The sequence below is a fragment of the Mustela nivalis genome (genome assembly GCF_964662115.1).
Source record: "Mustela nivalis genome assembly, chromosome: 2".
NCBI classification, from domain to species: domain Eukaryota; kingdom Metazoa; phylum Chordata; class Mammalia; order Carnivora; family Mustelidae; genus Mustela; species Mustela nivalis.
This window is the reverse complement of record NC_139021.1, coordinates 52183294-52199415: the sequence shown is the minus strand read 5'-3', so window position 1 is coordinate 52199415 and position 16122 is coordinate 52183294. Positions and strand designations below refer to the sequence as shown.

The following is a 16122-nucleotide window of genomic DNA, read 5'->3' as shown; positions in this document are numbered from 1 at the left end:
CTTTTTCCGGTGTAGAGAATAGAAATTATATTGTAGTTGGCTAAGAAGACTGGGCCTAGTTAAATTCCAAGGAGATAATTACAACAGAAGATGTGAATTTCAGGCTGTTGTGGCCTGGTTTGCAGAAAGAGAGAAGGCTTGGCCATTGTTTTATTTATTTATTTATATTTTATTAAAAAAAAATTTTTTTTAAAGATTTTATTCATTTATTTGACAGACAGAGATCACAAGTAGGCAGAGAGGCAGGTAGAGAGAGGAGGAAGCAGGCTCCCTGCTGAGCAGAGAGAGCCCGATGTGGGGCTTGATCCCAGAACCCTGAGATCATGACCTGAGCCGAAGGCAGAGGCTTTAACCCACTGAGCCACCCAGGTGCCCCGGCTCAGCCATTGTTAATACATTTCAGAGCTTTGTTGAATATCTAAACTTAAGAGTTAAGGCTACTATGGAAAGAACCTAGATGTCCATTAACAGATGAATGAATAAAGAGGTGGTGTGTGTATACACACACACACACACACACACACACACACAAACACACACACAATGGAATACTATGCAGCCATCAAAAACCCGAAATCCATTTGCAATGATGTGGATGGAACTAGAGGGTATTATGATAAGTGAAGGAAGTCAGTCAGAGAAAGACAATTATCATATGATCTCCCTGATATGAGGAATTTGAGAGGTGAGGCAGGAGGCTGTGGGGGGTGGGGAGGGAAAAAATGAAACAAAATGGGACTGGGGAGGGAGACAAACCATAAGAGACTCTTAATCTCAGGAAACAAACTGAGGGGTGCTAGGGGGTGAAGGGGGTAAGGAGAGGATGGCTGGGTGATGGACACTGGGGATGGTATATGCTATGGTGAGCGCTGTGAATTGTGTAGACTGATGATTCACAGGCCTGTACCCCTGAAACAATGCATTATATGTTAATAAAAAAAATTTGAATGGATGCCTATGGGAGGAGGGCAGTGAGATTGGGAATGGTGGATGAAGGGGAAAAAACAAGAAAATAAACATATTTTTCTTAAAAAAAAAAAAAAAAGTTGTAGGCTACTGTTTTGAAACTGTCCCAAGATAAAATCTACTTGATTCATATAAAAGCATATAGAAGCAGGTACCACCAGTGGCCCCTGTGAGTCTGTCCTCTCCATGTGTATTCCTGTGCTCTAACTTCTGGGGTCCCGGAGGGTAAAGATCACCCTGCTGCTTGAGGCAGCAACGAGCAGAAGGGGTAACTTTGTGGCCAAGAGTCTAGTCTCCATTCAATTCCTGATCTTCAAAATGAAGAAAATAATATTTGGTCCCAGTTAAACATGATGTAAAAACTGGAAAATATCCAAGTTAGGTGCCAACAGAGAAATATTTTACAAGCATGAGTTTTCAGTATTTTACTATTTGGAGGGGGGAATAAGTCAAACACAGCTTACGCTAAAACAGCTTTCATCATTCAGCGAACCTGAAAGTGTTTGTATATATTTCCCAGAACGATGTGCCAGTAAAAGCCCCAGGAGTAGCTCGATGCCTAATCATGACAATAGCATGAAAGAAAACCACGGGAGCTCACCTTGTTGGTTTCGCTGGTCCCCTCTGCAGCTCCCTCCTCCGCTGTCTTGCTCTCTTCCTTCTCCTGAAGGTTTTCATTCTCATCCAGAAGTTTAACAGGGACAGGTGGTGGGGCCTCCTCTTCCAAGTCACATGAATTTCTGAGAACAGTCTCTGCGTTAACGCTCTGTCGACACTTTTTGTTTCTGTCCACGGAGGCATACTCAGCAAAGTCCGCCTCGGGGGCTTGGGGCCCCGGAAGCTCTTTCAAAGCGGAAGTCGACTTTGACCTGCTGCTGTGGCCTTTCCCTGGGTTCACGGCTGCTGCCACCTCCTTTATTTCTTTCACAGTTTCATACAAGCAGTCCTCCACCATATTCTCTTGGGAGGAACTATCCTTGAGCACTTCATACGGCCCTTCCGTCCCCAGGCCCGGGTCCCCGTCCACGCTCCTCGCGTTGAGCATCGTGTCCACCGCGCTGTCAGGAGGAATTCTAGGCAGTTCCCGGCTTTGGTGACACTTTGGCTTCCCCGTGCTGTCCTGGGAGTCCAGCAGATCCGAAGCTGAGGTCTGGACCTCCTCGTAATGTTGCATGCAGGTCAGAGTACTGTCTTCTGAAAGGACTGAAGCGGCAGAAGTATTAAAAACGGAAAAAGATGGGGGCGCCTGGGTGGCTCAGTGGTTAAGCCGCTGCCTTCGGCTCAGGTCATGTTCCCAGGGTCCTAGGATCGAGCCCCGCATCGGGCTCTCTGCTCAGCAGGGAGCCTGCTTCCTCCTCTCTCTCTCTGCCTGCCTCTCTGCCTACTTACGATCTCTGTCTGTCAAATAAATAAATAAAATCTTTAAAAAAAAAAAAAAACGGAAAAAGACTATCCCTTAAATAATTATTGCAGTGAACTGGGGTAATGCAAAGTCAAGTTAAATCAAGGTGCTTGTTTTTTATTTGACTCTACACTGCAAACTGCAGACGATATGATTGTTGATTTTTCAACCACAGCTGAAACTAGGGCCAGCTATTTTACATCTTTCCAATACAATGTTTAATAAACTGTCTTAGCTATAAATTGGGTTCACACTTTCATTGCTCCTTGGTGGGATTCTTGTAGGCAGTGTGTCTAATGTGACCAGAGGTCTGACTCTGTGAGAGGCTGGGCACCAAAGGTGGGGGGCGCACATGGTGGCCGCCTTCCATTTGGAGGGAATAATTGGTAGCCATCCACTTTTCAGTGGTCACTTTTGTTTGGCAGACATGGTGGAAACAGTGGGGTAAAAGGTACCCTCACCCGCCAGTACAAAGGGACGGTACACCCATGGCTCTTTAAAGGTCTTCCTTCTGTCTTGCTGCCCCTTTCCCTACCATTTCCACCCCAAATTAGAAAATCAAATGTGAAATTCTTAGATTTCCACAGGTATGCACTGTGTGAAACCATTCAGTCATCCCTCTGTCAAATGCTTTTGAGTGCCTACGACCTGCCAGAGACCGTTAAAGCACATCGTCATCACCATCATACGTCATACATCAACAAAGCCTAGCCCCACTCTTCTGACACCTAACATGGCAGCGAACAAGTTCTTAAAGGACTGTCGCTCCATTTTATAGTCTTTATATAGACGTTTAAAAAGTATAAGTACAGATGTATAAATGTGTACTTAAATATCGATATTCATGCATATATTTCTTATATACTTTTTATATAACATACGGTCCTTACATATTATGTATAGTCCTTATATGCGTGTGTATGTGTGTGTTTATGACTTATGAGTTTTAATCTTTGTTTTTACTGACTAGACCGGGGTTCTGTAAGGCCCCTGGAGCCCGGGCCCGTGTCTAGCACAGTGGTAGGCAATGCGGTGTGTGTACCCCAGCATCACAGAGGTGCAGATGAACGACCCGCTGAGCCTGAGATGGGAGAGCAGCCCGAGTTACCCAGGGGGGCCCAGTGTAATGATGAGGGTCCTTTGAAGTGACAGGAGGCGGGAGAGTTGGAGGGAGACGGGGAGATAGAGGGAAAGGCTAGGAATCAAGAAATGCTGACGGCCTCAAGAAGCTGAAATAGGTAAGGAAATGGATTCACCCCAGAGCCTTCGGGAGGAAATGGAGCTCTGCTGGTACCCTGACTTTGGGCGCTGAGTTAATTCATTTCTGTTGTGCTAAGGCTCTGAGTTTGTGGTAATTGGTTGAAGCAGCAACATGCCACTGTTTCTTCATGCATAAGCTGTAACAAGGGCTATCTTACAGGGAGTAATAATACTATTAATAACAATAATCTTACCGGGATGAGTTAGTATACAAATCTTAGAGCAATGGCACAGAGAAGCCAATGAATCAATATTAGCTTTTCATCCAAATGAGCTTATTTGTGCTGAAACCAGTAGGAATACGAAGAGTGAGCAAGAACACACTGCCTAGTTTTTGAGCTGCATATTCTGAAATGACTCATTTCTCAGGAGACGAGGCCTGCGTGGAAAGCCAGTATCTTTGCGGAACTTACTGTCACCATTGGTGAGTATCCCGTTCTGCTCGCTGCTGGCAGGCGCGTCTGTGGCCAGGCTAGTAACCGAACGGCTGAACATCTCCTTATCCGAAGGCTGCAAAGCAAACACCACATGGATCAGACCTTAGGCAGAGGACAGTTGCCATGGCTTTTCCTCCAAATTAAAACAGCAACAACAGAAACCCAGATCCACTCAAACTTAAGTGCTACCTAGCAGATCTGAGCTGCTCAGCTGAACTCGCCACACTGGGAATGCTCTGCAGCTATCAGGCGCTCACGGCTATTGCACCAGCTCAGGCACGGACCACATCCATCAGGGTGTGGGAGCTTACTAGACAGAGTGGTCCTGGACTCTTCAGCACCTTGGGAATCTTCCAAGACCATCTGCAGAGCTTTCTGCCCAGTGCTCTACAAGTGGGCTACAGGTGGGACCTAAGGGATCAATCCCTTTAGCTCAAGGTGAAAAGGGGACCAAGACTCCCGTGCTGGTCAGCAGGGACTCTGCAGACAGCAGGCTCATCGCTGTGCCACAGGGGCTGCGAGATGCTGTTCTTAGCAGAAACGTGCCCTCTGAAGGAGAGATGGGAAGAGACTGCAGCCTGGCGGAAGGGGATAACGTCGCTGATGTCTGCCAAGTCTCTGCATCAGGGTTCACAAGAACACCGTATGTTAAAGAGCAGGTCTGCAAATCTTTCTTGTTGTCACGGGAGTCAGGATGTCTGGAGGGAAGAACGGCACTGACCGTTTTCCTGCCGGGCTCGAATGTGGGGATATTACATGGAATGAGATGCGGCAGCCGGAATCACTGCTAATGGGACCTGTTCCCACATCCTACTCGCAGAAGGCACAGCATGTGTGGCCCAGGAGGCCACAGCTGGGGCATGTTCCGGGAGTCCACATGGAAACTTCTTATATAAGCAGCCCCAGAAGCTTGGCCAGTTGGCTTCATAAATTCTCTGACTTCTTACTGGGGGCCAAATAATAATAATAATAATAGCAAACAGCTCACACTGTGTCATGGACCCTTCCTGCGAGTCTGCTGCTCCTGAGTGAAGAGTGCCCCGAACTTAGGTTCTCATAGCAGACTCTCATAGCACAGAAGGGTCCCGCCTGGACAGGAGTCAGAGGGGTGGTGGAGGGGGAAGGCCCCCATTCTGGCTCCTAACAGCATCCCATCTCTGCTGAAGTAGCATAATGGGTTCTAGCCACCACGTCTAATCTCAGCTTCCATGACAGACATCCTGCAGGGGAGCCCGGAGTGAGCCTCCCTCTCTCTCGGTAGCCCCAGGTGCAGACTCCAGGGCACCCTGTGCCTCGGACTGTTTGAAACTAGGATTTAGCTGTGGCTGCTCTAGGGCTCAGGGGGGAGCCGGGATGTAGAAGAGCTGGGATTGGGGGCGGGGTTGTTGGTGGTGGTGAAGCTGTCCGCAGGGGCTTCTTTGGGCTAAATGGCGAGTCTGCAAGTTGAACAAGATTTAGAAGCTGAGAGAGAAGCTCTTACAGGGAGCCGGGTGGACAAGCAATATGCGTGAGCTCGCACACCACTGCCCCTGTGCACATGTGCACTCCTGAGCTCTTTCTCTCATGCACACCCGTGTGAGAAGAGGCTGTGGGGTTGTGAAGGCTGTGGTGCGTGAGCATCTCCGTCTTCCTTTCACCTGCCTGCCACCATCTTCCCTCACACCCACGGCTGCTCTTGACCTGGGGTGGATGAGCAGGCACTGGGGGTCTATCACAGGGGCCCTCAGGCGGGAGCATCCAGCAGAACCACACGGTGGGGGGCTTGCTAACAGTTCCCTGGGCCCCGTGCCAGCAGCACAGGCCACTCCCTGAGAACTGCTGCTCGGGAAGGACACAGGATGGACAGGCCCTCCCCCCTGAGCCCCAGAAGAGCCACCACTAAATCCTAGCCTCAAATAGTCCTGAGGCATGGGGACTCCTGCCCTAACCTCACCTGGCACTGAGGAGCAGAGGGGGTGGCAGAGAAGCTCGGCTCCTGGGACCTGCATGTGGGAGGAGCAATAGTAGAGCCCGCCCTACCCCCAACCCCGCCAGAGCAGCAGTCTGTGGGAACAGAGGCATGGGGTGCAGCTGAGAAATGGGTTGACAGATGGGAAAAGGGTAAAGGGTCCTGGGTGCTGAGAACCCAGGACAGCAGTGGGTGTGGTATGTGTGCCCAGAGAAGGAAGCTAGGAAACCCCAGGGGCTTCCAGCTGCTGGGGATACAAGAGTCCTGCCCCTCTGTAGGGCGGGGAGACCAGTAGTGAGAACCGTCCTGGGGAAGCTCTGCCCCTGTCTGCCTGCTCCATGTTCACACCCTCTCCCCCAAAGCAGTTTTTCCCTGATCTTGAGAAATCCAGGGATTGGAAACCCTTCTGTTTTCACACTGCCATGGGCTCAAGCAAGACGGATGCCATCAGCCCTGCCAGTATGGGGGTGGCCCGGTCCCCAGCTGCTAGAGTGGCTCAGTCAGGTGAGGGCATGACCCTGAGTGGAGAGAACATGGCAGGACCAGGAGGCTCACCCTGCTCCTCACCAGGGGGGATCTGAGGGGCTTGACCAGGCCCCATAAGAAAGGAGGATGGCGGAAACCCATCTGGGCCATATACAGGATGAGGTCATGCTGGAGTCCTTCTAATGGGGAAGCTTGCACAGAAACATGCAGAGCGGAGAGACCACATGGAGAGACACAGGGAGAGCAGCACATGACAGCAACGGCACCGAGGAGTGGCAAAGACCTCCTGCAAACCGCCAAAGCTACAGAACAGCCTGGAACACGTTCACCCTCCAAGCTCTCTGAAGATCCAGCCTGTGGACACCCTGATCAACAGTTTTAGCCTCCAGGGCTCCAAGACAGTCCATGTGTTACTTAAGCCCCAGAGGCTGTGGTCCTTTGTTACACAGACGCAGCAAACGGGTACGAGGCTGGAGCTGGGCAGAGGCGGCCCTGCGGTCGCAGGTAGGCTGGAGCTCTCGAAGGCTCTCTCTGGCAGCAGCACGAGTGCATCCATTTTAGAAACTCTCCCAGCCAATCTGGCTAATTGCACAGGCCTCTAGCCATGCTGAGTAAGAATCCTACACAGAGAGGGCACCACCTAGGCAGCCAGCAAACTCTGGCTGGGTTCTCTCCCTCGGTTTCCTTCAGCTTGGCAGCTGATGGGCACAGTGCTCAGATAAGCGGCTGAGGTATTAAAGCACACACAGACATGTGCACATGGGCTCACCACGTTCATCAGGTTCTCATGGTCCCCACTCTGCTGCCTCGGCTTCTTCTCTCTGAAATGGAAAAATCAAACATTGCTGTAATGTCAAACATGCCATCTAACATCAAACATACACTCCCCTTTCTATCCTAATATTTATCAACATTTAAATCTCTCTTTAAGATCCTGGTTTATTTTGCCAAGGAAGCAAAATCTGGACAGGGACTCCATCACTCCTTTGCAGGATCAGGGTCTGAGGGGAGGTCAAGTCTCAGCATGAGACTGATCATCTCTCTGGGTCTCCCTCTTCTCCCAGATTAGAAAATACAAGTTTACAACAGGAGGACTAGGCACGTTCATATCTAGAATACTATAAATGATTGTGCTTTTTTTTTTTTTTTTAAACAAAATCCAGACAGTTCTCTACTCTTCATTTGTCTTAACTCAGGATCTTTGCTAAGTTGACTGCACACTGCCATGGGACTGGAAAAATAATGAAAGAAAATACAAATTTTGGCACGTCGGGAAGGATACATGCTCTCGGGATGAGTCATATGTACTTCCAGTCTATGGAAAAGTCCATCAAATAAAAATAGAATTTATTTTTACTCAGGACAGTTTAAAGAAAGCCATCAGTACTAGAGACTACATTCCCCCCATATGTACAGGGCAACAGTGACACCTAGTGGGAGTGTAAATAATTACAGACAGGTCCTCCCACGTCCAGGGGAGCAAACTCTTCTGCAGGCGACGTTCCTGATTGGACTCAGACCAAACTGTAGAGCCCCAGGTCCAAACTGGGCAGGGATTAGGAGGCTACTTGGTTCAGAGAATCAGACTTCCCCCCTCTCGACAGAGACCTCAGGGTCTCTCCTGAAGTCACTGGGAGGAGTGTTTGGCAGAGGGCTGGCTGGTCTATACCTATCCACGCGGAGGCTGTCAACATCCTAACAGTGTCTGAGCACCTGGGAAATCACTCCCCATTAGAAAGAACTTTACTCCTAAACAAAGATCTCTTTTGGGAGAATACAGACATTTTATATGAGGGAGACATGGAGAGGTGGAGGAGAAGAAGCTTAATTCTGAAAAAAAAAGACAAGATGATTATTTCTCATACAGTTCATCTCTCCCATAGGAAAATTAATCTGTTTCTTAAGAAACAGTAGTTATAGATTACCAATCTTTAATAAAATGATCCTTTCAAATCATGTAACAGCAATAATTCTCAGTAACTCTCAAGGGGCAGCAAATAAAGTACCTTTAAGACACATCAGTCTTAAGTTTTTCAAATGCGCATAGATGGCAAAAGACAGCATACAGTTTAACAAGGATGTGCTCAGAAGAGGGGCAAGAATTTCATTCTGGGAAGTTTCGTACATGAGGCTTCTTCCAGTTGCTCCTCAGCAAAATCAGATACAGATTTTCATTCAACCTCAAAAAAACGTCCTGGGATGCTCTGCAGCAGAGAGGTCAATTTTAACACAGGGATTTCTGTGAATGCTTGTGGAGTGGGATTCCTATATGCTTTTCAGGTGTAGAATCTTCTGGGTACAGGGAACGGATTATTTTGGGGGTCCACTGGATACCCCTTGGCTCTCACCTGTCACAACTGGAGCACAGAAAAATCAGGAAGCCGATGAGGAAGAAAGCAGCAACAGCGGCCAAACTGCCCCACAGGACGACCTGCACTTGCCCACTGCTCAGCACGCTCCCCGGGGGGCCCATGGTGGGCGCGCGAAGTGGCACACGCTGATGGAGTCTGTCAGTCCTTCAGACGGGGAACATAGGCATGGGGTGCTTCGTCTTCCTGCAGAGAGAATGGTGTGTTCTGAAAACAACTTCTCACTGAAGTGACAGAGTCTTGTAATGCATGCGTGTCGGGAGAGAGGCTTTGAGCAGAGTCAGGGAGGGTGTGCGGGACGTGCTGGGTCTTTGGTGTCAGGGCCTTTGTTGCCCTCACCTAAAAATGTACAGTGGGGATGCACAAGCACCCAGCACAATGGATGGCTTACTATTTTGAATATGTTGGGGGACAGATTCTTAAGGTCTTCAAATCAAATGAGATCACATGAATTCCATAGCAAATAAATGCTTATTTGGATTTTTTTCTCCCAGAGCAGTGGAAATCATTTATTACAGCTTTCAAAAAACACAGTTCACACCCTCCCCACCTATCTTCCTAGTTCTCAAAGCTACCACCCTTGGAGAAGGTTGAAGGCTGGTGCAGTTAATGAAGGAGAATGTCTTTATATTGACCCCAGAACAGTTATCTGTTGTGACTGTGACTGTCCTCAGGGCCAGCTTTCACTGAGCTGCTGTGAGCGCTTCATAAGCACATTTTCCAAAGAACAGATGAAAGCATGTGCTAAGAACACATCACCAGAAGTACATAAGACCTCTTTATAAAAAACTACAAATTAAGCACAAAAGCTGTACCTAGTACGTTTCAGTACCTGGCCTGTCCTGGAATTTGTGCTAAACACTTTCCTTGTTTACTGCTACTGGCCTGTGAAGAACGCCCAGCTCATCCCCATTTTTCAGGCAAGAAAGTTGAATGGCAGAGACATTGAGTAAGTTCTCACAGGATGGCACAGACGCGGAGTGGCAGGGTAAGGATGGGAGTCCAGCCATTGCGGACTCTAGAACTGTCGTCTTAGCCCCTAGAGGAAGCGCCCTCTCAGCAGGGGCGACTGCGTGCTCCCTGTTCCAGCTGTGAGCCTTCTCAATGAAAATGGTCACATGAGTATTGTGGAATATGTTCAGTTACAGATTTTGAAACATAGAGCAGTATATTTAAAACTAATGATTATCCCGGGAGATACAGGCTTCCAGTTATGGAATGAATAAATCACGGGAATAAAAGTCACAGCATAGGGAATACAGTCTGGTACTGTAACAGCGTTGTCTGCTGCTAGATGGGAGCTACACTTGTGTGAGGAGAGCATGACCTACAGAGAACTGAATCTTATAAACCTGACACTCATGTAACATTGGCTGTCAACTAGACTCAAATTTTTTTAAAAATTAATAGTCGTCTCTTGTCAGAAAGGCCTTGCTTAAAGAACATTTGCTTTGGCTCAATTCTAGAATATTCTAATTTAAAAGGAACCACCTTCAATTTAATCTCAAATTTCAAGAATAAACAAATTATCTTAATCAGAACTGAAAAAATGATTTTTCCTTGCAAAAGACGACCCATATGTACATTGTCATTTGCTTCAGTGAAAGAGCTGTGAGTACATTCTGGGAGCGCCGTGCCGTGTGCCTCAAGCCAGCACTTGGCTGGCTTAGTGCCAAGCAGGAGTGCCCCTTGAAAGGGCTTGGAGAATAAAAGCCATTTTGGCAAAGGCAGTTCAATTGGCCCAAATTTTCTCCAAGTGAACACATACATTTATTTGAATACTCAAGATCGAAGAATAATAAAAAGCTGGAGAAAAAGAAACTTTGACCTACAATGTATGCAGAGAGCATTTTAGATGAAGTCCATGTTTTCCTTGGGGCCCTGAATCAACATGAACACTTCCTAATGCTCTGTAAATATATAAACGTACAACTTTCCTGCGTAATACAGAGCGTCTTTCTTCCTGCGCTGGTTATATATTATGCCTGTAAACAATACACGCATACAGTAATGGATGGTCAAATTGCTTCTGTATGTTTGCCCCTGGACAGCTATAACTGAATGAAAATAACCACCGCTTTGCTTCTGGTTTGTTGAAGCAATGAATAATTCACTTTAAATTTAGACGACAAATTGGCACCACAACCAGTTACTAAAATATATTCAAGCAAGCACATAAATCATGGTGACCTATGAATATATATGAAATAAATTTTTACATACAGGCCCAAAGCACGACACATTTTAGGAAACACAAACAAGAGAGCTCTGTTGCGCAGCGTTTGCGCGTTCCCTCCTTCCTTCACTCATTCGCTCATACAACAGATTTAATCAGTGTCTATTTATAACGTGCCAGATTCCTAGAAAATATTTTGCTCTGTGAATTATTCAAAATCCAGATATCTATCCAGCAAGCCAGTGTGGAATCTGTAGGACCTTTCTCCCTTTCTGCACACGTGGTCTCTCTCAACAGGAAAGGTGGGGAGAATACAACGAAGTTAGGTGGGGTGCCCAGCCTATCAGAGCGGTGTAGGGAGACGAGGAGAGCGGATTATTACGAGCTACTGAAAAAAAGATGTGACTCAGAGAAAATGTGTCAAGGCTCCTGGCTCACTCCCCTTCAACTAAAATTTGTTGAAAAGCTACTAAAAGAGTTACTTTGTTCCCGGACAAGGATCTCACAAGGAAAAGCATGACCATCAGTGGTTTCTGAGCTGTATTCCCAAAGGATAAGGGTTCCTATGGTTTGGGCAGCTTCTGCCTGTTAGAAGCCTCAGAGTGAAACTCCACGGGAGGACCAGGTCACAGCAGTGGTGGCAGCGCAGCAAGGGTGGCCCCCCTTTTAGGGGCCTGGTGGGAGAGCAGGGGTTTGCACCCACCTGACCTCTGGACCCTTGCAGCAGACCTGGGGTGTGTGGGGGTGTTTCCTATTGTACAGCAAGGCTGTGTCGCTGTTGTTATTCTCTCTTGGTCTCTTCCTTTGTCGGGACTTCGGGTTCCGAATTCTCTGGCCCATTCCCCCTCTGGTCATCGCCTTCCATATTGGGGTCTTATCTACAATTAAGCCAGGACTGTATGTCCAGATGGAACCCCACCATGTGTCCGGATGCTCATATCACGTCCATGTTCTTTTTCTTGCTGGGGATGAGAGTACAGGCCTAGTGTGGATGGATGGTCCAGGCAGTGCAGTCGCCTCTCCTCCCAAGACTAGATTCAGGCGCTGGTTTCATGGAGGTTAAAAGCACTGCTCAGGGGCCAATTTAGTGTGCTTTAAACTGGGGGGCGGGAGGGGGAATTTGTGACGCCCCCTCTGCCTGGAAGGCTTCTATCAGGATTAGTAATAGTGGGATAGAATAAGAGGACAAGAGGCCCAGTGTTTGGGAAGTAAAAAGTCACCCTGAAAAGGAAGGGCTCCTGCCGCAATGCCGACGTTTGCCAGCTTATACACTGTGCCTTTTTCCCAGACAAGTTCCTTGTGGAAAAGAGAATCAAAGGCTCCAAAGCCTGTGATATGTTCCTGAGGACCATCGTATTTTCCTTCTGTATCAGGGATGGTATTCTGAGTATCCAGAATTAATCTGTAGCAGTAGGACAATTTGGACACCATGAACAATTTGGGGCAATCTCTCATGTTTTCACGGAGTCATTTAAGCCTCTTTCTTTCAGTCCTGTTCTTACCTGACTCAATAAGATTGCATTCAACTGTGGAATATAAGTTCTTGGAAGTTTGAAAAATATTTGTCAGACCACATGGGTAAACATTCTAAGTATTCTATGAGTTACTCAACATAGGGAAAGGGAACACCATTCATTGTACCCCAGCTAACATTTATGTCGGCACCCATACGCCCTACTGGGATGAGCTAAAGGTCATCATATTCATGAAAGACTAACAGTTGCATATCATTTATTTTTGTTTTAGAATAGACCTCATTACTGCTGCACTGGAGTACACTCACAGCTGAGAGTGTCACTTAATACAAATGTGTGATATTGTAAAATAGGCAATGGTCCGATCCTCCCATCCCAATTTTATATAATTCAGACTACTGTGAGGACTTGTCATTTCGCTCTGAGGAAGGTCAGTACTTGAGGTTACAGAACTTCTGTTGGGGCTTCTCTGAAAAGACCCGGAAAGCCGGTCTTAATAAGTATTTTGCACAAAATTATTTTGCTCCACCATCTCTCATCCTCTTATATCCTTTCATGTTCTTAATACGTGATTCCATCAGGAAAAAACCATAGCCTTTCACTTTAAAAGCAGGTGCCACCGTCAACCACAAGGTGGCGGTATAATCCTAGTCTCAGCCCAGTCATCAGCCCCTTCAAGGAAAGACTGCTGTTTGGGGCTAGGTGTTTCATCTTCATTAGCCCAGACTATCAGCCACCTAAATTGATTCCAACAGGAAAGAAAACAACAACAACAAAATCCAGATGAAATTAGTGACAGGGGACGACCAAATGACAGCTACTTGGTTTTCTGACTCTCTTAACAGGCAGGTGCTCTGATCACAGCAGACCGTGTAAGTAACAGTTTGGTGGAGTTGGGATGGCCAGTGAGATCAGCGATAGAAGCAGACACTTTGATTCCTCTGAAGCAGGCGAGCTTGGTAATGATAGTCATTATTACCATTTTATAGCTGTCCTAGTCAACTCATAATTAAGCATGATAGAAACCACCTTCGCTCATGACCCCTCACTGATAGACAAAATGAGGGAAGTCAGGACACAACCCCATGGGAATTCCTCCTTCCCGATCATGACCAGGTGTGGGAACCATGAGATAAAATGACACATTATGAGTCACAGATTAGCCAGACAAATTTAACAATAGCTGAGGAGCCAATTTCTCTGCTGGGCTCCTGTCCTGTGAGGTGTATGGGCAGATGCCCAGGCTAAGGCTAAATTAACCCCTCGATACGATTCTCGAGTCCCCTGAAAGAGTTTTAAGCGCATGTATTTAAACTCAGGTAGATTTCTGTTCAGATTAGAGAGACTCTGATCTAGGCAAGCTGCTGTGCTCCAGATGCGCGTGAGCCAGGTCTGCGGTGAGCACGGGGAGTCAAACCAGTGTCGGTCGTCCATCTTGCTAAGGCACAAAGGTTCTCTGCCAAAGAAGGTCGTCACAAAGATGTCCCTATTTCTCTTTTTTCCTGAGTTGGGGAAAATATATCCAAAGAGCAGAAGGTGGTGAAGGACTCCAAGGTAAGAGTTTTCTTGTTGATAGTTTCTCGAACTGTAAATTTTAAAGCACCACCATGGAGCAATGACTTGACATTTCTTCCTCTGCAGCTCAAGAGAAGCACAGCACCTGTGCGCGTAACACAAAGGAAGCTGGAAATCCTGAAGGTCACAAACTGACCCTGTTATCAAGGGTTGCTGCTGAAGGCCGAACAAGCCAGGCATTCATTCTCAGAGCAAGTTATAAATCCTGAAGGCCATCTGTCAGTGTAACCTGATTACTTTTCTTCGTACCAAATGTATTGATCCACATAGGAAACGTGAAAGCTGATCCTTTCCAGGGGAGGGGTCTGTGTGGCTCTCGCTTGTCTTCAAAACGTTAAACTCACGTGACCGAAGTAATATAGTTTATTGCTTATGAAAGCCCCATCACCATTTTTGGTTTTTTGTCTTTAGTAAAGCCAAGGGGTAAGAGGCTGATGGGTAAGGAGTAGCTTCTAAGGTTGCTTTTGCTCGTATCCTGACCTGAAGACCAATTCTTAAGGTTCATGTAATTTTTAAAGACATATATATATATATATATATATATATATAAATATATATATATATATATATATTTATTTATTTAGAGCAGGCGAGTGGGGAAGAGGGAGAAGACTCAAAGCAGACTCCACACTGAGTGCAAGGCCCAACGAGGGGCTCTCTCACACAGCCCAAGACCATGACCTGAGCTGTAATCAACAGATGCTCAATGGACTGAGCCACCCAGGCCCCCACATTTTTTATTTTTAATGGTAAATCTCAAGAGAGAGGGGGAGGGGGAAGAGGGAGATACTAATAGATTCTTGGAGACCAGGTGAGGTACATAGTAAAAGGGCTTCATTTTGTGTGAGTCTAAACGGGAAGTGTGCACCTGGGCTTTACGGTCTATCTCCTATGCCCTTGCTCTCCTGCACTAAATTCAAAGTTCCCTGGGAGCAGGCAGGATGTGTCCACTGCATTTCTCCCCTCTCCTCAGCATCAACATAAACTGGAAAATAGAAACCAATCAAGAAATTTTTTTTACTGAATGCTTATTTCTGTAGGAAAGATGAGGAATAAAATTCCCAAGCAAACTCTAAAAATGAAGTTTAATGATTTATAAGGAAGAAAAGAAGAATAGAGATGCGCACATCAAGCAAATAATTAAAAAATAAGCCAAGTACGTCTTAAGGCTAAACCTTAACACAAACCAAACCTTAAACACCACCACCCGGCTTCTCTGCACTGTCGCCGAAGCAGCTGAACGTCTCTCGGGAAAAGGCACAGCAGGGGACATGTCGGTGCCTGTGCACATGGATCCTTGTGGCCTCTCAGCACTGGTGGCCCCACTACGCCCCTGAGCTCGGCGTTCCTCTGACCCCTTCTCAGCAAGGGCCTTTCATGCCTTCCTCTGTCTTCCCTCCCTCAAAAGGCATTGGGGCTTCCATGTCTCAAGGGAAAGAGGAGCCTTAACTATTCTTGGCTCGCCTCACGTTTTTTCATCTGATGAAAGCCTAACCATGCTTCAGATCTCAGTTGAAGTGTCACTTCCTTGGAGCCACTTTCCGGACGCTGCAATTCAGCCCCCACTCTACACACACACACGCAGGCACATGACAGTTTAGGCCTGTTTTGTAAAAGCTTATAAAGCTTTTTGCTTCATTGGCATTACTCAAAACTGAAATGATGAAGCTCTTCGCTGTCTCCTCCATTGGCCAAAGGTCAAAAGTGGGCGCTGAGAACAGACCTATCTGGTTCACAGCTATAGCCCTAGTGAGCGGCACACAGTAGGCCCTTAATAAATAATCTGAATGAATTAACAGTCGAATGAACTAAAAGAGCAGAGGAGAAAAAGAGGAGGTGAATGTTGATCAGGCCTTCAGAGATGGGAAGGGTGAGAAGAAGCTGCTCTTTCTCAGTCTTTTCAGATGGTGTTGACATTCCGCAGGGACTCAAGGAATTCCAAAAGTCTGCTTGTCGGCCTCCCTGATAGATTTCCATGGTACTGCCTGCCTCCCTCCTGTGATCATCTTGCTCTACCCAGGCCCTGAA

The 16122-nt window shown here is 47.0% G+C and overlaps 1 protein-coding gene across 6 annotated transcripts in view; it reads right to left on the bottom strand.

Moving 5' to 3' along the window:
* PAG1 (phosphoprotein membrane anchor with glycosphingolipid microdomains 1) overlaps positions 1-16122 on the bottom strand; it is a 139727-nt gene that overhangs the window by 15684 nt on the left and 107921 nt on the right. For all 6 annotated transcript variants that reach the window (XR_014308499.1, XM_082719438.1, XM_082719440.1 and 3 more), the window contains 4 exons: positions 8848-9054; positions 7269-7320; positions 4042-4138; positions 1568-2169 (listed from right to left, as the gene is read on the bottom strand). Coding sequence is in view for 5 of the 6 variants with exons in the window: in XM_082719438.1 (XP_082575564.1) it covers positions 1568-2169; positions 4042-4138; positions 7269-7320; positions 8848-8972 (876 nt within the window). In the remaining variant the exon portion in view is untranslated. The remainder of the gene's footprint in view (positions 1-1567; positions 2170-4041; positions 4139-7268; positions 7321-8847; positions 9055-16122) is intronic.